The 20332-nt window shown below is 42.6% G+C and overlaps 1 protein-coding gene and 1 non-coding gene across 4 annotated transcripts; both read left to right on the forward strand.

The window, feature by feature from the left end:
- Nucleotides 1-196: 196 nt before the first annotated feature.
- trnal-aag (transfer RNA leucine (anticodon AAG)) lies at nt 197-278 on the forward strand. The gene has a single exon. It is a non-coding gene; the product is annotated as a tRNA-Leu (tRNA).
- Nucleotides 279-688: 410 nt separating this feature from the next.
- bod1l1 (biorientation of chromosomes in cell division 1-like 1) lies at nt 689-19289 on the forward strand. Of its 3 annotated transcripts, none has more exons than XM_061787790.1 (27): nt 689-916; nt 1658-1782; nt 1853-2043; nt 4260-4706; nt 5318-5467; nt 5563-5723; nt 5929-6025; nt 8807-8933; nt 9009-9069; nt 9483-11094; nt 11404-11459; nt 12405-12519; nt 12585-12674; nt 12751-12791; nt 12875-12917; nt 13520-13566; nt 13656-13725; nt 13865-13917; nt 13996-14065; nt 14149-14183; nt 14266-14428; nt 16282-16887; nt 16989-17065; nt 17171-17255; nt 17342-17477; nt 17682-17753; nt 18861-19289. In XM_061787790.1, the coding sequence occupies exons 1-27, from the start codon at nt 800-802 to the stop codon at nt 18982-18984; spliced, it is 4971 nt and encodes a 1656-aa protein (XP_061643774.1). In that variant the 5' UTR covers nt 689-799; the 3' UTR covers nt 18985-19289. The 3 variants fall into 3 exon arrangements, with proteins under 3 accessions (XP_061643774.1, XP_061643775.1, XP_061643776.1); XM_061787791.1 differs by having other exon boundaries at nt 13999-14065; XM_061787792.1 differs by lacking the exon at nt 689-916 and having other exon boundaries at nt 1656-1786.
- The last annotated feature ends 1043 nt before the right edge of the window (nt 19290-20332 follow it).

Here is a 20332-nt window from a genome sequence, read left to right on the forward strand (position 1 = left end):
ATCAGAATAATTTAACACGGGTCAATTGAACATAGTACAGTAGTGAATAAAGCACGGGTCATCAACATGGTTTATGGGGGACCAACAGTGCCTATATTAAACAAATAGTATTTTTTCCCCCCACTTTATTTCAATATTAAATTTTTCATTCATATTGTCTACTTCATATTCATCACATTACCGGTAAAGGGCACAAGGTAGCGTGGCCGAGCGGTCTAAGGCGCTGGATTAAGGCTCCAGTCTCTTCGGAGGCGTGGGTTCGAATCCCACCGCTGCCAAACTATTTTTTACATAGTTTGTTCACCTTTAGATGTAAAACATAACATATTCTTATATTTTTAAGGTAGTTTATATATGTATATATATTGGATGCATGTGGGTCTCATACTTCTAACAGGAGACTGTTTTTCAATTTACTATCTCCTTAAAAGTAAGTTTTTGAGTGAAAAAGAAACATTTTAAACGCAGACTGATTTGTATGTGTTGTAACCACATGTCTGACGTTTGCATTAAAACAAACCGCATGAATATCGCTTAAAAATTCAGCGTGTTATGATTTTTTTTTTAGGAGTGTGCTTATACCTAAAGTCTCTATTGAAATGAATCGAGCAGAGGGTGCGAGACCATCGCCAGAGTGTCGGTTCAAGATGACTGCCACAAGCAGGAAGTGGTCGTTGTAGTTCCGGTTCACAAAAATGTTTGTATTTAAACTCTTCCGGGTTGAGAGCGCTGAAACTCCCGTGTTCGGTGCCGATATGCTCTAATTCAATGATTAAAATTGAATCAATCGAATTTAAACATGGCGGCTTTACCACCGGGCGATCCCCAGCTAGTGTCAATGATCGTCAATCATTTAAAAACACAAGGACTCTTCGACCAGTTCAGGAGAGACTGCCTAGCAGACGTCGACACTAAGGTAACGACATGACAAAATGAATACAATTTAACTAACGTTCATTTGACGTTTCATCGTTCATTTTAATGCTTAACAGTCACCATGTGTTGGGCTACGCCAGATAACTAAATCACTACTGCACTACTAATGGTGATTTTTTTTTTTTTTGTAGGCTGAAGGAACTTATTCCAACATTATAAAGTTATTTAACAGTTTATTTCCTTTTACCATACCCGCAATGCTGCCAATGGTCTCCATTCACTCCGATTATACAGGTTGTTCGAGTTTGCTTGGAGCGTGTTTCAGTAATGACGTTGATGCTGGCCTATGAATGCCTTTGTGAGGCCGTTTTTTTTAAGTGTTAAGACAAATACAAAAATACACTGTTAAATATGCAATTATGTATGATGCCGATGTCCATTAAAGCAGTGGTTCCCAACCTATATTGAGCCAAAGCACCTAGTTTACATTAAGAAAATGTCACGGCATGCATGGCACACCACCAAAACAAGAATGTCACAAAAAGTATGGATACTGAAATAATGTTGGTCACTATGCCCTGCGATTGGCTGGTGACCGGTCCCGGGTGCACCTCACCCAAAGTCAGCTGGGATAGGCAAAAGCTCACCCGCAACAATTATGAAGATAAACGCTATAGATAGATATAATAACATTTACTTATTACTATCGGTCAAATCTGATGAGTAGTAGTCTTGAAAGTTTGTGGAAAAATTGGGGAGAACACTTCCGTATCTTTTTCAGCCAGCTTACCTGAACCTGAAACAACGAGTGGACAACTTTGTCTCCAATCACCTCTCCAACCACACATGGAGCCCCCAGTTGAACAAAAACCAGTTGCGAAACAACATCAGACAGCTTGTGTTGCAGTAAGTAAGTTTGTTTCCATCCGTGTTGTTATTCAGGTGTGAAGTGAAACTTAACAAACGTCCCTCTTAGATCCGGCATGCTGGAGCAGGGAGTGGACAGAATTGTAGCCCAGGTGGTGGATCCCAAAGTCAACCACATCTTTAGGCCGCAGGTGGAGAAAGTGGTCCACCAGTTTCTGTCGCCCGGCACCACCAGTGTGGAGCCGCCAGAGGCGATGCCCTCGACGGAGACCAAAGCAGATGCCGTCGTTCCTCAGCAGGGTATGTTTGATGACGTCCCACAGTCACTCTTTACCTCGCTCCTGCTCATCCATCCACTAATTATCATAGCGGGACCTCCGAAGTTGAACACAATCCATTTTGTGATGTTGGTTGATTTCCGGGTTAGTCCAAGAAGTTGTTTTCCATTGGAAATAATGTAAATTGAAATAATTTGTTGCAGATTAGTCACTGGTGGTGTAGTGATACATTCGCCAGGTCCCACTCAGTGATGGTGGATGTAAATCTAAATGTTAGAGTGAATGGTTGTCTGTCTCTATATGTGCCCTGCAACTGACTGGTAACCAGTCCAGGGTTTGACAGCGGGGATAGGCTCTCGCTCCCCGCTGCCCTGAAAAGGATAAGCGGTATTGAATATGAATGGATGGATGTTCCAGACTAAAACACACTACGATACGTGCAGTGTTTTAAGTGCTGTTTTCGCATTTCTACCTTGCTTACACATGTAAAGAGAACTGTTTAATAAAAGTAAAATCAAGTTAAAATTACTCACACTCTGAAGACAGCTGACAGACATAATGGAGAGGGAACAGGAAGATGTTTACCAGAACAATAATGTCACCTGGTGGCAACTGGCGGAGGAAGCAGCGCAGAAGTTGGGAGGTGGAAAGAAAGGTCTGGGAGTTCGCACTGGTGTACTCTCAAATTCTCGCCTCTCTGTGCAGGTAACACAACATTTTTTAAAGTATTGTTATTACTAAAGGAGGACAAGAAGTAATTAACAGAAGAAAGAAAGATGCATAATAACGTTTTCATGGCTACTTCGCACTGTATTCAAGTTCGTTGTCAGCTAATGCCAAGCAAAGATATGCAGCAAAGCTTTTTGAAGACGTGTCCTGAACTCTTGTCCAGCCTGCAGCATGCAGACTGATATTGTGTAAGGTTTTATTGCAAAAGATTTCTACATGCATAACAATAAATTCCTCAAGAATTAAATCTAAATCTAAATCTAAAATCTAAATCTAAATGCAGCTTGCTTTTATGTTTTATATATTATTATGTATTGTATTTACATATGGAGTAAAGTCAAGACTGCGTTTGTTATTGCTATTTGTGCCTAATATGAACAATATTAAAGATGTTTGTCATATGCACAGTAAAAGCACAAGAATGAAATTCTTACTTTGGTTGGCTCTCTCCACTTAGACGATAATATTATAAAAATTCAATGAGAAATATGATATTTAATATCATAATGCATTACAAAACAGGCAGCACGGTGAACGACTGGTTAGCACGTCTGCCTCACAGTTCTGAGGCCCTGGGTTCCAATCCGGCCTCGTCTGTGTGCAGTTTGCATGTTCTCCCCGTGTCTGCGTGGGTTTTCTCCGGGTACTCCGGTTTCCTCCCACATCCCAAAACATGCACAGTAGGTTAATTGAAGACTCTAAATTGCCCGTAGGTTTGAATGTAAGTGCGAATGCTTGTTTGTTTCTGTCTCCTGCGGTCCAATTCAGGGTGTCCACCGCCTCTCTGCTCCAGTACGCCGCTGACCCTAGTGAGGATAAGCGGTTCGTAAAATGGATGGATGGACATTAAAAAACATAATCAGGAAGTTAAATATAAAGTGTCGAACGTAAACACGGTCGTTGTCAGTAGGTTCCACTTGTTAAGCTTAATTGCTGCGATTCAAAGCTTTCGACGAGTTTCGGGTTTGTTTGGTGTGCGGTAAAAGCTCTTCGGATCAATCTTATCAAATCTGTTTGAACAGCTGATAACACAACATGACACTATATTAACGAAAAGAACAACAACCTATTCATAAATGCTTCCATGATCATTTTTACACTGACGCTTATACCGCGATATATACCGTGACCATGAAGGGATACAATTTATACCGTGATATGAATTTGAGGTCATATCGCCCAGCACTAGTGCACTGTAGTGTAAGTGTTTTACTTGGTAGAATTTATTTTCATATGTACAGTGAAACGCTGTTCACCGCAGCGATATGTTGCAGACCCACCCACAATCGGTGAAAATCTCCCATATAGAGAGGCTAGGGTTGCAGTTGTCAAAGATTATTGGAACTATAGAATAGTTTATTGATTATCTCATAGATAAATCGGATAAAAAATAGATTTTGCATCATAACAAAACAATGTGAGGCGCAGGTATTATTGGTTGAACTCCTATATTGTACGGTAAAATGGAGACATTTATTGTAGTTAATTATGATCATGTTATTGTGGTAGCCTCATCGTCTGCGCCGACGTCCACTGCTGCCACAGACGCCATGTCCATCCTGGACGCCATCACCTCTCTCAACCAGGAGGCCAACAGCAGGGCCCCCGAGAGGGGCCTCCAAGCCCTCGACGAGCTCGTTGAAGACGGCGAGCAGGACATGAGTCTGGATGAGGAGGAAGACAAGAAGACCGAACAGCAAGAGGCAGACGAAGCAAAGCCGGCGGCGGAGGGCCAAGAATCAGAGGTAAAGACTGATGACCCTCTGGCCCAGATGGAGGTTGGGAAGGAAATCTCCACGGAGGAGAAAAGAATGGAGGAGGAAGAGCCACGAGCTGAAGACCAGGCTGAGGAGAAACCCAAAGTGGGCAGTAAAACAAATGGGAAACCTTCAGAAGAAAAGCAGGAGGAAGATAGCTGTCAGGCCAAGCAGAAAGCCAAAGAGAGGATAAAGGAAGGTCAGTACTACTTTGCTTATTTTCAGTTAGAACTGTCTGTAGCTAAGAATATTAAGGCAATTTCTACATGAAAAAAGTAGTGAAAAAAATGTGTGTGGCTTCAAACAAAAGGTGCTCTGTCCTGAGTTGTTTAACACATCTAGATGTACATACCATGAAATAAAAGATGGAATCCTGAACTTTTGTCTCATATTCATCTTTTGATCTAAAGCCCAGATGTCTTCAGTATACAACAAACAAACAAAAAGAATTGACCTTGCTGTTCCAATACTTTTTGGGGGGACTGTAGCTTACGGGAAACGAAAACCCCAAATTCACCATCTCTAGAAACTAGAATATTATGTAATAAACAATCAAGAAACGATAAAAAAAAGATTTGTAATGTCGAAATTAGGCAGGAATTTGCTCTCTGGAAAATATTTCCCCCAGTGTTGAATTAATCTATATAATGTATGAGTACTGAAATACATTGACTTTTCTATCATATTGTAATTTATCGAGATGTACCTGTATTTTGGTATCAAATATTTAGTTTTGATGCTAATAGAGTGGTGTTATTGTATTGTCTTAGTGGTAAATGTATCATGTATCTGTGGTGTCATAATTTGCAGAGTATTCTTTGGAGGACTCTGATTTAGATGGCCTGAGTGACATCACAGTGAGTTCCGTGCACACCAGTGACCTGTCATCATTTGAAGGGGAGAGCGAAGACGAGGAGCCGTTGTCCGATTCCTCTGAGGAGGGCGAGCGCACACTCGACGGTCTCACTTCTTTTGTACCACAGACTTTATTTTACAGGCCGATATGCTGTATATGATTGCTCGGTATTTTTTCCCCTTCTATTTCCACTTTTAAGGTGTGAACGCAGACAAGAGAGAAGCAAGCGAGGAGACGGGAGAAGAAGGCAAAGAGAGCAAACCTCGCCGCAAGGCCTACGTCCACAAGCCCTTTCTGTACTCCCGTTACTATAGCGACTCCGACGATGAGGTCACGGTGGAGGAACGACGGAGATCTGCAGTGAGTTGGATGCATAAGACTTCATCAAGGACTTTACACAGTAATCTGTTGGTAAAAAGAAAAAATAATTGCCTCTGCGCTTGTATCCCAATTTGCAGTAATTATAAAACAAAAATGAATGCTGTCTTGGATCTTGGCAGAGGTAATCTCTTCAAAAAAGGGTGTCGTCTATCACTACGTGTTTCTTTTCAAATGTGCTTTTCAGGCCAAGGACAAAGAGGAACGTCTGCTCAAAAGGCAGCAAAATCGAGAGCGAATGGAAGAGAAGCGGAAGCAGAAAGCAGCTCAGTCTGAAGAGCAAGGTATCTCTACTTGGATTACTCTCCTCGCTCCTGTATTTGGCGTCTTGTTAAGATGGTCGTGCCCACGTCGCAGCATCATCCTCTGCTCCCAGCTCCAATCTGTTTTCTGACATTTAGCATTGTTTGTTTTTTATGGCACAGAAAATACTTCATGATCCTCACCTATCTTCAAGCTTGAAAGTGATTAAATATTCATTTAAATACAGTATACATAATTCCTTTCACAAATAATGCCAGAGTAAAGTACAATAACTCGTATTCCCACCAAATGGTGGCTTCCACACCAATGGACACAGTGCCTTACTTGACCACCAACCACATGAAGAAATAAACACCTCACCGAAAGAAATGCCCTCGCCCCGCCAACAAATACAGCGTTACCTTTATGATGACATCTAATACCACCGTATGTCACTATGGAGGCACGTACAGCGGATGAAATAAGTATATAACGCACCACCCTTTTTCTCATTAAATATGTTTCCAAAGGTGCTATTGACCTGAACATTTCACTTGATGTTGGGAACAACCCAAGTAAACCATACATACAAAGAAAGTAGAACAAATAAGCTCAGAAATGAAGTTGTGTGTAATAATGTGAAACGACACAGGGAAACAGTATTGAACACGCCAACTGGTATTTATTTAATACTTTATACAAAACTTTTGTTTGCCGTGACAGCTACCAGACTCCTCCGGTATGGAGAAACTAGTCGCATGCAATGCTCTGGTGTGATTGTGGCCCATTCCTCCACACAAGCAGTCTTCAAATCTTGGGGGTTCTGTGAGCTTCTTTTGTGCACTTTGAGTTTCAATTCTTTCTATAGATTTTCAATTGGATTCGAGTCTGGTGATTGGCTGGGCCATTCTAGCAGGTTTATTTTTTTTCTTTGAAACCAATTGAGAGTTTCCTTGGCAGTGTGCTTTTGAACATTATCCTGATGTCCACCCTTGTTTCATTTCGATCATCCCCGTAGATGTCAAGAATGTCTCAGTAAATTTGCCCATTCATCCTTCCTTCAATAATGTGAAGTTTACCAGTACCTTTTTCTGAAAAGCATCCCCACACCATCATGTTCCCTCCTCTGAACTTGACTGCTGGCATGGTGTTTTTAGGGTGATGTGCAGTGCCATTTCTCCTCTAAATGTGGTGTGCATTATGGCATCCATAGAGTTCAATTATGCTCTCATCAAACCGGACTATATTCTCCCAGTATTTAACTGGCTTGTCCCAATGCTGTTCAGCAAACTTTAAACGAGATTTGGCACGTTTTTTGATTTGTTTTCAGCAATGGTGTCTTGCGTGGTGAGCGTGCTTACAGCTCATCTAAGATGGACTGATGCAAATTGGAAAGGTGTTCTGTGGTCCGACGAATCCACATTTCAAATTGTTCTTGGAAATTGTGGCCGCCGTGTACTCCAGGCCAAAGAGGAAAAGAACCATCCAAACTGTTATGGACGCAAAGTTCAAAAGTCAGCATCTGTGACGGTATGGGGCTGTGTTAGTGCCAATGGCATGGGTAACTTACACATCTGTGAAGGCACCATAAATGCTGAAAGGTACATACAGGTTTTGGAGAAACATATGCTGCCATCCAAGCAACGTCTTTTTCATGGACGCCCCTGCTTATTTCAGCAAGACAATGCCAAACCACGTTCTGCATTTGTTACAACAGCGTGGCTTCGTAGTAAAAGAGTGAGGGTACTAGACTGGCCTGCCTGCAGTCCAGACCTGCCTCCCCTTGAAAATGTGTGGCGCATTATGAAGCGTAAAATACGACAACGGAGACCACAGACTGTTGAACAGCTGAAGCTGTACATCAAGCAAGAATGGGGAAAGAATTCCACCTATAAAGCTTCAACAATTAGTGTCCTCAGTTCCCAAACGTTGTTTGAATGTTGTTAAAAGAAAAGGTGATGTAAGACAGTGGTAAACATGACCCTGTCCCAGCTTTTTTGGAACGTGTTGAAGCCATAAAATTCTAAGTTAATGATTATTTGCTAAAAACAATACAATTTATCAGTTTGAACATTAAATATATTGTTTTTGTAGTGTGTTCAATTAAATATAGGTTGAACAAGTTTTGCAAATCATTGTATTCTGTTATTTATGTTTAACACAACGTCCCAACTTCATTGGAATTGGGGTTTTATTTTGAGTGAGGAAAATGGTGACGTGTTAAATACTTATCTCAGCCGCTTTATCATTATTTATTCATGAAAAAAGATAAGGGCTATCATAGTTAAAGCGTGAACTCATGATTAATCACAAACAAATGATCACATTAATCATGTGTTGTTAACTCAGATGACTCACAGTTTATTTTGGGGCGAGCCTGGTGATTGGCGGTTGTGACATCGGCAAAGACAAAAGAGCGGTTGTGACGTGAGAAAAGAAGAAAGAGCAAAGGGACAGTTGTGCTTGAAGTTGGCTCAACTTAGTAAGCGTGTGTGTGGAGGGACTGGGTGTGAGTCGCGGCCGATAGCAGCTCTTGAATGAATGTGCATTCTGTTACCGCTCATGGGAATAAAGCGACTGAATTGCATCAGCGACTGCATCATCCTTAACGGCATATGAGGGCATTAGTAGCTTACCGGTCAAAGGTTTGGACATGTTTGTGTGCAAAACATCTACTGTTTTCCTTCACTTTATTGTACCTTGGCTATTGACCAGTGCTCATCTACTGTGTTTAATTTATAGAATGTGGAGGAGTTTGGATCCAACCCTCATTTGAAAATAATCATTCGGTTGTGGTACTTGGTCATTTTCTCCCCGGACAGATCAGAAAAAGCAGAAGAGCGACCCCTCTGCTGGGTTCGAGACACCCCGAGCCAAAGAAGCCCGGAAAGAACGGAAAGTTCTGGAGAAAAAAATGGCTCTCAGCAGAAAGAGGAAGCTCGACTCACGGTGAGGACCAAAGAGCCCTCATTGTCACCTTTTAGCCTTTTTTAATGGAATCTGCTCATGTTTGTGTTCGTTTAGGAACGAGGGAGATGTGACCAATAAGAAAAAAGGAGAAGCAGGAGAAACATCAAAGAAGCCAGTATGTGACAGCCATCATGAAACTAAACATTAAGTGATAGGATGAGTGGCAGCACGGTCGTTAGTGGTTCGCATGTCTGCTTTACTGTTCTGAGGTTCATTTTTCAATCTTGGCTCTCACCTTCCTGTGTGGAATTTGCATGTTTTCTCTGGGTGCTCCAGTCCACAGTTAAAAAAAACAAAAACAAAAAAAAACCAGACATGTTGTTCTTTGTAGCCTCTTAAATTGTCTATAAATTTGAATGTGAGTGTGAATGGTTGTTTGTCTATATGTGTCTGTGATTGGCTGGCGACCAGTCCATGGTGTACCCCGCCTCTTGCCCCTTAAGTCAGCTGGGATAGGCTACAGCTTCCTAATGACAAAGCGACTTAGAAAATGGATATGATGACCTGTAACCGTTCTGTCCTTTTCAGGAAGTAAAATCAACACAATTGCGTAACCTACAACAGAAGGTGGTGAAGAATCTATCCGAGTCCTCAGTGCCTGATGAGAGGCCCTCAAGGACAAGCGGTAGTGGCGACGTCTCGGAAGATCCCGGCGACGCCAAGAAGCTCCCTGACAAAAGCCGCACGCACTCCTTTATCTTAGACTTGGAGCTGGGCTCACAGGAGGCTCTGAGGCAGCGCTCCGTCGGGAAGTTTGACCGCCCCTCCCGCAAGGAGCGCAAAGAGAAGGAGCGCGGCGTGTCGGAGGAGCTCCCCAAGATCAAACAGAAGCAGGAGAAGAAATCCGAACCCCAGGCAAACGAATCCCAGCAGAAGGACGGCGTTCCTGCGAAGGCGTCCTCCGATGAGAAAGGCGAGAAGAAGCCTAAAGTGAAAAATGAGAAGAAAATGACCAGTACAAAAGAACAGAAGGTGTCTGTGTCTGAGGCTGACGACGCTTCGGCCAAGAGGATGCGGGCCCAGTCCGTTGAAAAGGACAAGATCAAAGAGAAGGACAAGATCAAAGAGAAGGACAGGATCAAAGGAGAGAAAACGGCAGCAAAAAGTGAATCAAAGCAACTGCTCCGGCTAGATTCTTCTGGCTCTTTGGAGGACCGGCCTGAGGTGGGACTAGCGGGAGCAGACAGCGGTAAGAAGAAGGAGAAACACTCCAAAGATGTCCTGAAAAGGTCCAAGAGCCACAGTGAAGACCGGCAAGGGGACAAGGTCAAACTGAAAATGGAAAACAAAGAGAAGACGAAAGCTGAGCAATCGAACAAGACTCTCGCTGACGTCGACAAAAGAGTCAACTCGGCTGAGAGAGGAAAAACCACGGAAAAATCCAAATCCAGAGAAGAACCAAAGTCTCACACGCAATCAAAGACAGACAAGAAAACTCATGCTTTGGACATCCGTGGCGCCTCGGGTGCTGGCAAACCTGAAAAGGAGAAGAAGAAGGAGCAGAGGAGAGGCTCTGAAGAGCCTGACGTCAAAGGCACGAAGAAAAAAGAGGACAAGAAGGAGAAAGCGAAGAAAGAGGAGAGCCGCGAGGAGAAGGAAGCACCCAGAGAAGACAAAGTTGAGAATTCTGACTTGTCTCTTGCCATTGAAGCGGAGGAGGCCCAGATGAAAGGGACACTCTCGGAACCGGTTGCCGCTGCCGGCTCCTCTGACGACTCCCGTGAACCTTTAATCGACATCGCCTCCGAAGGCGTGACGCAAGTGCGGGAAATGCCCGTCGTGCCCCCGGAGGCCGACGCTCTGCTGACGCTAATGGACGTCTGCACCTCGGCCATGGACGACAGGCTGCACTCGGCGGGCAGCAGAGAGCACACCCCGCTGCAGGTGACCCTTCAGGACGCCGACATGAAGATGAAAGAGGCGGCCCTCACGCTGCTCTCCATGGACCCCGACAGCGCTTTGTCCCCCAGGTTCATGAATCATGGATTAAAGGAGGAGTCGGAGGAGGTGGTGGCTGAGGAGAACAAGCCGAAACCACAAGATCCACAAAGTGCTGGTGATGTGCCTGTTAAGACTTCTGAATTGTCACCCTTTGCGTCCCAGACTGTGAAGAGTGATGTTGACGAATTGAACAGTGAAGGTAATTAACATTACTTTGATAGTGAAATTACATTACTCACAAAACGTTAGGCATGTTTTGCTTCCGGGTGAAATTTCTGGATGAACGCCACAGCATCTGCCCAGCATCCCGCGTCTCGCTTACCATTTGACATATGAGTAACGTGCGTTCCAAGCTCAGTCACAGAACAAGTTCAACTCGTAGCTCAAGGTACGACTGTAGTACATTTTAGCGTCATCTTGAAATTTCACGCGCAAGCCAAATGTATATCCTTTGTGACTAGTGGGTTTTTCTTTTTCAAGTCAGGTAATGATGTTTGCCTCTTTACAGCGAAGTCAGAAAGGGATGCAACAAGTGGTGATATACCTGTGTTGCCTGCTCTTCAGGTAAACAAACATCACTTTTATTTTCCTTAGGCTTTTCTTTTGGTTATTCACCTCTCACCTTCTTGTAGTTCTTCTTGTAGCTCTCTTAAGTTCTTGCTTCTTCACTCACTGTCGAGTCTTTGAGTTGTCATGAGTTGCCGCTGCCGTTCGAGGTTGCCTCGTTTGTTTACAGATGCACACAGTATTTGCATATGAGCGATATCGTCTTCCCATTTGATGATGTGAAAAGGAATTTGCATTCCCATTCAAGATGGAAATAAGTTAACTGTCTTATTTATTTTTTTGTTTTTTTTTAGATTTTTACGGCGGAGCAGATAAATCCAACCTCTATAAAGTTTGCATGCTCAGTGACAGCAGAACCTTTTCGTGCTCTTCAAAATAAAATTCATGAAATTTTAAAATAATACAGTAATTCACTCGTGATCTACCGTGTTATGCATTGATATTTACCTGTTGATCGCGATCTACGTGTTGACTACCCCTGCCTAAGATAAGTCAGAAGCTCCAAAATTGCTTTGCTCAGTAGATGGTGGGTTGCCCTCATTTTTTACAGGAGACACAGTACCCAAATTGCGATTTTATTTTGGAAAACGTGAGAAATTTGACACATTTACAATTACTGCGCAGTCACTGAATGTTTCATACTTTTTTTAGATTGGATATTAAAAATATTGTTGCATATTGTATAACATAGTAATCCCCATACTATGCAATCCGAATGGTCATATTTGATGAATGACAGGTCTTAAATTTCAACAGATTGACGATTACTGTTGGCTTCGCTAACTTGAGACTACAGAGACGCCTATCAATGCGTTCACTATCTGATCTTACATGCTACATGACATCTCTGAACAGGGAGGCTTCGTTTTTAATCTGTTGTTTGAATGTGAAATTTGTTCGAGTCACTGCTCATGTTCTGTGTGTGTGTTTGTGTGTGCACAGGAGGATGACACTCAGCCACATGGCCTTCCTTCTGAACAGGATGAGTCCAAAGATGGAGAAAGAGCTGCTGACTCAAAACCAGCTGACAAAGAGGCCACACCTGCTGATGAAAATGGTAAGTGTATTACATTATTATCCCATGGGTCGGGAATATTATTGTTATCATTAAATATGTTCCAGCTGATGATGCCGGCACAGGAAACCCACAGGAAAACGCAGCTGTACCTCTGTGGGAGGCGCCGACTCTAGAGCATGTTTCCAGTCCGCAAGGTGAGCACATGAAATCATCACTGTTGCAAAAATACTTTTTTCCGTCTGTCTTAACATTGTTTTGTGTCACCTTTAGACCAAAGCGATTCTGGTGTTGTAGCAAAGACGGGCACTAAAGTGAGGAACCACCCACACTTCACTCTCTTTTCTTTAATTGACATGAAAAAGACTAAAATGGAATGCTTTCTTCTGAATTATAGGTAGAAGAGATATTAGACGAGGAGCAGGTGGATGTCAGTTACGGTACGTAAATTTTCCTCAAAAGCTACGTCTTCGGTATTTATTTATTTGGGGCGTAACAACAAAACGATTTGAATTGGGAAACCGTTTTTGATTGAAGGAAAAAAAAAAAAAAGTGTGAGTGCATCGGTACGCGGACTAATGAATCATATCGCATTGGGCGCAATATAGATTGAACTGGCCGATCGCCCAGTCAAAAAGTTATTCGGTTTTATGTTGAGGACAGCTGCATCTCCTTCTTTGACCTTCTCCCGCTCTCTCAAAACTCTCGCGAGATTTGTCGCAGTTACATCAAATCGCGCTGTGAGTTTGTGAGGGGAAAATTGTGGACTCGGACAGGTTTCACAACGCCCCGACAAGTTTCAAGTCCAAAGTGTGGAAGCAACTCGGATTTTATATGAAAAATATAATCGACTCGAACCGTATTGAATCGAATTGTAAGCTTATTGAATCAAAACAAATCGAATCGGTCCACTTAAAAATGTACCATCCTTGAAGCGTATCGCATTCCATGTGTCGATATACATGGAATGCAAATTGTTTCTTATTGGAGAGATGCACACCCCTGTTATTGATATATTTTTAACTTGCTTTCTCATCATCAGGCACACTAGATCTAAAAAAACAGGAGGAGGAGTGTGGCACACAACCTGTAAGTTAGATTTGTTCCCAAGGAAACAGTCCACACCTTTATCACTCCCTGATCCTTCTTTTATGCGGACTTCATCCATCATTATTTAGGCGCAACTCTGCCGTCCACCCGGACCGGTCACAGAACCCGCAAGTGGAACAGAAGTGGCCAAACAAGAAAGTGAGTCATTCTGGAGTTTTGTTGCTGTTGCAGTTTGTGTTTGATATGTTGACGTTGATAAGATTCCTAAATGACACTTGCAAGGTTCAACCGTATCTTCCTTGCTATATTTTTATTGTCTTTCTCGACATTCATCCAGGTGAGAGTGTAGACATTCATGAGCCAGAGAAGGAGTCTGAGGTGTCAGAGAAGGTAACTTGTACACACAGTGGATCATCTTGATACTTTCGGTGTTGATATGGTGTATTTTTGGGGGCTTTTCTCTCGCAGCAGGAAAGAGTACGAGTTGGACGGAAGCGAAAGCTGTCCAGTCAGAATGTTGCAGCAGTGAATGAATATGGTAAATAATTCAAAGCCAGATATTAGAAATGCAACAACTTTGCCAACGTGAGATTTGACAGTGACTACTTTAATGTTCAACAGCTGAGGACCAGGATGCAAAGGAACCATCATCTGAGGTCAGAGAAGCTCAATTGCATCAGATTTAACTTTTTTGAATCAAGGGGGGGGAAAAACACGAAACAAATGTGTTGTTCGCAGGAAACTGAGCAGCCGAAGGTCGTGAAGGGGAAAACCCCACGCAGGGGACGATCGTCCAGAACTGTAGAAGAGGTGGAGGAGGAGCCGTCGAAACAATTGGAGAAGAGGGAACAGACGCCGAGTCGCAGAAGGAGACGTTCAGCAGCCAAAGGAAACTCTGATGGTAAGACACTTGAAAAAACTACAAGCAAGTGTGCTAAAAGTTTTCATTGAAATATATCCAGTGGTATCTTCACTTATGAGTGACTAGACTCACGGGTTTTTCGAAATACGAGCTGTCGCTCAACATTTTTTGCTTTGAATTGTGAGGAACATTTTGAGATATGAGCCCTAGCTGGTGTCAATGATCTCAATTGACTTCACAACAAGCATTTCTTTTCTTTTTTTTTTTTGATAAAAAAAAGACTTTTAAGGCGGTGCTCTACACTAACTTTTGCACTGGTAGCACTGGTGCGACTAACTTTTTCATTTTGTTCGTTACCTCCCACCTCTGTATTATACGATAAATGTTTTTCTACCTGTCCGTGAGCCACCCAACATTTTCAGTTGGTCGCACCAGCACATGATTTGGCCGCACCCTTTTTGGGGGAGGTACACCTACACTATGCGCATGCATGCAGATATATATATCACGCAAAAAACATTGGAGAATTTGTTTTTGAGATCATGGCTTAACAATGAATTGTTTACAAAATGATCAACACTAGTCATACACTATGAAATGCTAATCATTATATTTCACCTAAAGAAAATAGTTTACCTTTCCTTTTTTGGTGTCATTTGTACCATTTATTTATTTATTTTACATTTTGACATGATAGTCACACTTTGGACCCAAAATCACACAGAAAACAAAGTCCAAGTAAGAAAAAGTTGTATTTCTGATTGTGAAAACCAGGCTGAACGAACCATTTCTATAACATAGAATTCAAATATGATTAGTTGATTTCAAAATCTTCTGTGAAAATTTAGCAAAAATAACAAAATGATATCCAACTATTTACAGTAAAATGCAGGCCGTTCCTCAGATGCTTTTACACACAAATGTATTTGTGCCACAATTCCTGTCCACAACGATGCAGAGTGGCACATCACAGGATTGACACTTCCATGGTGTGCCCCTTCTCTGTTTGTCCACCTGGAGGCAGCGTTTGCTTTTCAGTCTGCCTTTGGAAGCTTTTTGGCCACTTCCTCATCAAAATCTTCACTCTCTGATTAAGACTCTCCCGCTGTCGCTATCGCTGTTCCTCAATGAGACACTCACTCACACATTCCCACAACTGTTTCCTTCCCTTTCCTGCCGTAGCACCTAGTTTTCATTGGTTGATGTGAATTTTTTTCCACCAATAAAAAGGGTTATCGCAGTATTAATTTATTTGTTTGTTTGTTTTGCTTGCAAGCAATTCCTGCTCTAGTTGCTTTCCTTAGAATGGTCGGAGGGGGGAAAATACGGTGTAATTTGTTGATCATATTTCTGGTTTTACTTTGTCTATTAATACAATTTATAAAACTAGTTTATAGTTTAAAGTCTGCACTTTCGACACAAGGTGAAACGGAGACTCAGCGAGGCTGCGCCTGGCTTCGACGTCATGACGAAGCGGTAACGATCCACCACCTGTGTGTGGCGTTGTTGTTGCTGTATGCTTCAAGCAAGGGATATTTGAACGCAAACGGTACAACAACACGTAGACAGTGTTGTGTCTGATTATTTCACAAGTCTTAAGATTTGTTGGGCTAATCTGGGTCTTTAGGTATCTAATTTCGTGCCATACCGTGTAAATGTGTTTTGCTATGACAGTTAAAACGAGTTGGAGGGTACCCTGGGAGGGGAGGTGGGGGGGGGAGGGGTGTTCTCCTCCCCCCCCCCTTGGTGTCCGACACCTTCGTTCCATCTTCTGAGGTTGACTCTGATTATATTGTGTGTAATGAATTCATTGAATTGAACTGCCTAACCGTTCCGGGGTCCCGACTATCCGCTGTATCTGAGATTGAAAAATGTGATGTCCTCATTTTCAGATGAACCAGCAGTGAAGCAGAGGAGGAGAATTGTGACGGCCGGAGAACCTCAAGAGGGAGACGAGATGATCAAGAACACCAGCGAGGAGGCCATGATGGACACATGTGAGGAAACACAGAAGGACACAAGTAAGGATTCAACTGTGGAAACAAGTGAGGAGGCCACCAAGGACACAAGTGTTGAGACTGTCGAGAGCACAAATGAGGAGACCATAAAGGACACAAGTGAGGAAGCCGTACTAGTAACAAATGAGGAGGCTACAAAGGATAAAAGTGAGGCGGTGAATAAGAACACAAGTGAGGAAACCATCAAGGACCCAAGTGAGGAGGCAACGACACAAACAAAGGAGGAGTTGACCAAGGACACAAATGAGGAGGTCACAAAGGACAATGACGAAGAGAGCACAAAGGACACAAGTGAGGAGGTGACTACAGATAAAAATGAGGAGGCCTTCAATGATTTAAATAAGGAGGACATAATGGGCCCCAGTGATGAGTACACAAGTGAAGAGGCCATCGAGGACATCAATGAGGATGCATCCAAGGACACATACAAGGAGGCAGTGAAGATGCAAGGAGAGGACCAGCAGATACAGCAAAACATTGGTGAGCACAATAACAAAAAGGCAGAGAAGACACAACATTGGCATGATGGTGTACCTTGTTAGTGTTATTTTGCTGACGTCTAAAGTGGTGAAACCTCTCAGCTTTTCCATCAGTCAGCCCGTCCGAAGGCAACAAGGAGGCAAAAGAGGAGAGCGGCAGTGAGAAGAAACCCGATGATGTGCGTGGGTGCTAAAGTGTGAAATGCCGTCCTCTTATGTGACTCCGTTTGTCATTCTCTTGTCAAATTCAAGTGCAGTAAGAGAGTGTTGTTGGATGTCTTCAGGTTGACGGGCAGCAAGGTTCCACTCCCAAGAAGAACGCTCGGAGGGGAAGACCCCCCAAGGCTGCGACGTCATCGGACGACTCAGGTTCTTCTTGGTTGTTCCTCGTGAGTGATTCTGATTTAAAAAGAAAAGGAGGGCATGAAAGTTGGTGTCTTTGGTTCCACTGGCAGAGAAGAAAGAGAAAACGACAGGAGAAAAGGAGACGGAGGATGATGAGGATGAGGACGGTGGCGAGAAAGAGGATGATGGGAAAGAAACGAAGGGCAGAGCTACAACGCGCTTGGCGTCTCGCCTGGAAGCTGAAAGGTCACTTCTTACTACTACTTTGACGACAATTCTTCCCTTACGAGTATAATGATGTTCAGTTTTCATTTGAGTGGTATTAGTTTAATGTATTTGTATTATTGTATTTGTCGTTTTGTACAACTGTACTCCGGCATCACACTGAGAATTCCTTTGCACTAATTAGCTACAGCGGGCAGGGGTTTCATATTTGTTGTTCATTTCCAGAAATAAGCCGAGCAAACCGTCCACGCGAGCCAGTAGGCAAAGTGGCAAAGACGAGACTGCAGTTGGCGCACGGTGAGTTGATCTTCATGATCTCAAGCTTCACTTTCAGCCTTTGTCAACACCTCTCAATCAGTCGCGCAATCGATCAGCGGTTGAGTCATTTGTCTCCCTTAAAATCATCGTCCGATCACATACATTTTGGGCAATTGTGTGCTTCTGCTTTTTTGGGTAACGGTTTGGGGAAATGCATAAAGCCATGTTGCGGCGGCAAACTTAACCCATTTGCGTGCGAATTGGAATGCGCCGCAGTCTTATTATTACTAAGTTACGCTAACGCAGTACAGTAATCCCCCCGCTTAGCTGTGGTTCACGATTCAAGGTCTCCTATTTGTATTTTTGGGCTATTTCTGAAACACCACCCCAAGATGCTTCCAAAACCTGTCAAAATAGGAAAGTAGTACAGTGATTGGTGTCAAAAGTCTTAATTTGTTGAAAGGATACATTTCGACAGAGAGACAAGCTTTCTAAGGTCAACTCAAGAAACAACCAAGTGTGCTATACCTACATCATCAACCAAGTATGGACTTTGCAGTCTTGATGTTATGAGACATTTCCCCAACCCTCTTTTGGGGGGTTGAGTGACCCCGGAAAGTGGGGAATGATATTGGGCAAAGAACCGATTCGTAAAACTCCCAATTAAGTTAGATGAGGTCAAGATGAACCTCTGCGGTATGACTGTTACGAGCCGTATTTCTTTATCAACAACCTCAAGGGTGATGGCCGCTCTTGTACATGACATAAGTTGCCACGTGAAGAAAAATAAACTCGGTGTCAAGCAAACGAGTTGATCCCTCACTTCCACAGCCAGTCTGTCTTGCGTGTTTATTTCCACGGCAGGAGGAGCTAAATTTAGCCTGGGTTGTTAGGGGAGGTTATGGCGAGTCTTTGTACCGCTTTACATCTTGGATAAATCCACTGGGCTAGTTAACTGGTAGTTAACTGCTTAACTGAGTTGAATTGTGATTTTTCTTTAACCCAGTAAGAGTGAAAATTAATGAAATGCTCTGCTGAAACTGTTAGCATCTATGCTAATCTCTTCAGGGCTACCACTTTGCTTTTGTTGTTGTTGTTGTTTTTTTTGCCACTGCAAAGGCAACTGTGTGTGTTTTGTCTTCGTAGTGGGACCAGAGGCCAGGCAACCGTCACCAAGGGAGTCCGCAAACTGGAGGCCAGTCCCCCCGCAGTGCGGACGCGAGGAGGACAGAAGTCAGAGGAGCCGCCGGCCAAGCGAGGAAAACGCTGACGGTCTCGCCAACAATTGGACCAAAAGAGTTGTATCGAAGGGACACAGTGTGTAATAATCACTTGTGGTTCTGATCTCACTGCATCATTCCTTTTAAGTGGACTGAATTCACAACTAGTGAAATTAACTGACGCCACACACAAGCTTGAGAATTTTTCAGCATTTTTATAGGGAAATATTTATTCTGTAAATGACAAAATGTGTTTTAGTCTTTTACTCTTTAAGTTTTTTTTTTTTTATATATGTACTTTTTGTGTCTTGTGTGTCAGATGATTATTTCTTTATAATAAACTAAAACAAAATCATGTATGTTATCATTTTTTAACAAAAGATGACCACCAAGAAGTTTGATTTAACACTACTCACAAAAGGGGATATTCGGCTTTCTTGTGAAATTTCAGGGTGAATCTAAAATCCACAATACCTTTTTACAGGGGGAACTTCTCTCAACTTTTGAACACACTTGCCCAACAGTTCAGTGTTTCAGTACTTTTTGCACCACTTCCCGTTCTCTTGACAAGGAGCTGAACGGCAAAATTCACAGCAACACTAATTGAAAGTCTACACACCCCTGTTCAAATGCTGGGTTTTTGTGATGTAAAAATTTGGACCCAGAAAAATCACTTCAAAACTGTTTTCACCATTGTGATTACCGGTAATAACTTGTACAACTAAAATTTCTTTTTTTATTTGATTTTTTAACCCCCGAGCGCAAGTAAAAATAATGTGGTTGCACGTGTGTACACACACCATCTTGTAAGTGTGGATGTGGCTGTGTTCAAAATGAACCAATTACGTTGGAACTCATTATAGGGAAGTCTGCATGCACCTACTACCATTTAAAGTGCATCTGATTAACCCCAAATGTTCAGATGTACTAGTAGGCTTTTCCTGACATTTTTAGCCAGAAGGTTTTGTGCCAGCACTCACTCCTATTTCAGACTGCTTTACTGAACCAACTATTTTAGTTTATTTGTACCAGTACTTCCGCTTTTGAATCCCCCCCCCCCCCACACACACACACAGAAATTTTGTTGTGAAAGTTATAGGTCACATTCATGATTAAAAAAAAACAACAACAAAAAAAATTGAAATGATTTGTCTTGGTTTAATTATTTTAGATCACAAAATCCTGGCCTTTAAATATGGGTGTGTAAACTTTTACAGTTTGCAGCATTAACGTAGCTTATCAAAATGACTTAACCGAACATATTGTTCACATTTGGGAGAATGACCATATCATATGGTTGTTGTGTGATTATTTACATTTCATTTCATACCCCAGCCCCCGCCCACACCCCCTGCCCCGCAGACACACACAATTTAAAAAAAAATAAAAAAAAATATA

Source organism: Phyllopteryx taeniolatus, chromosome 10, assembly GCF_024500385.1.
Source record: "Phyllopteryx taeniolatus isolate TA_2022b chromosome 10, UOR_Ptae_1.2, whole genome shotgun sequence".
Taxonomy (NCBI): domain Eukaryota; kingdom Metazoa; phylum Chordata; class Actinopteri; order Syngnathiformes; family Syngnathidae; genus Phyllopteryx; species Phyllopteryx taeniolatus.

Coding starts and splice junctions, on each gene's coding strand:
- bod1l1 (XM_061787790.1), top strand. CDS start 800: ATGGCGGCTTTACCACCGGGCGATCCCCAGCTAGTGTCAATGATCGTC. Junction 13,567..13,655: donor AGGAGTGTGGCACACAACCT/GTAAGTTAGATT, acceptor ATCATTATTTAG/GCGCAACTCTGCCGTCCACC. Junction 13,726..13,864: donor AGAAGTGGCCAAACAAGAAA/GTGAGTCATTCT, acceptor ACATTCATCCAG/GTGAGAGTGTAGACATTCAT.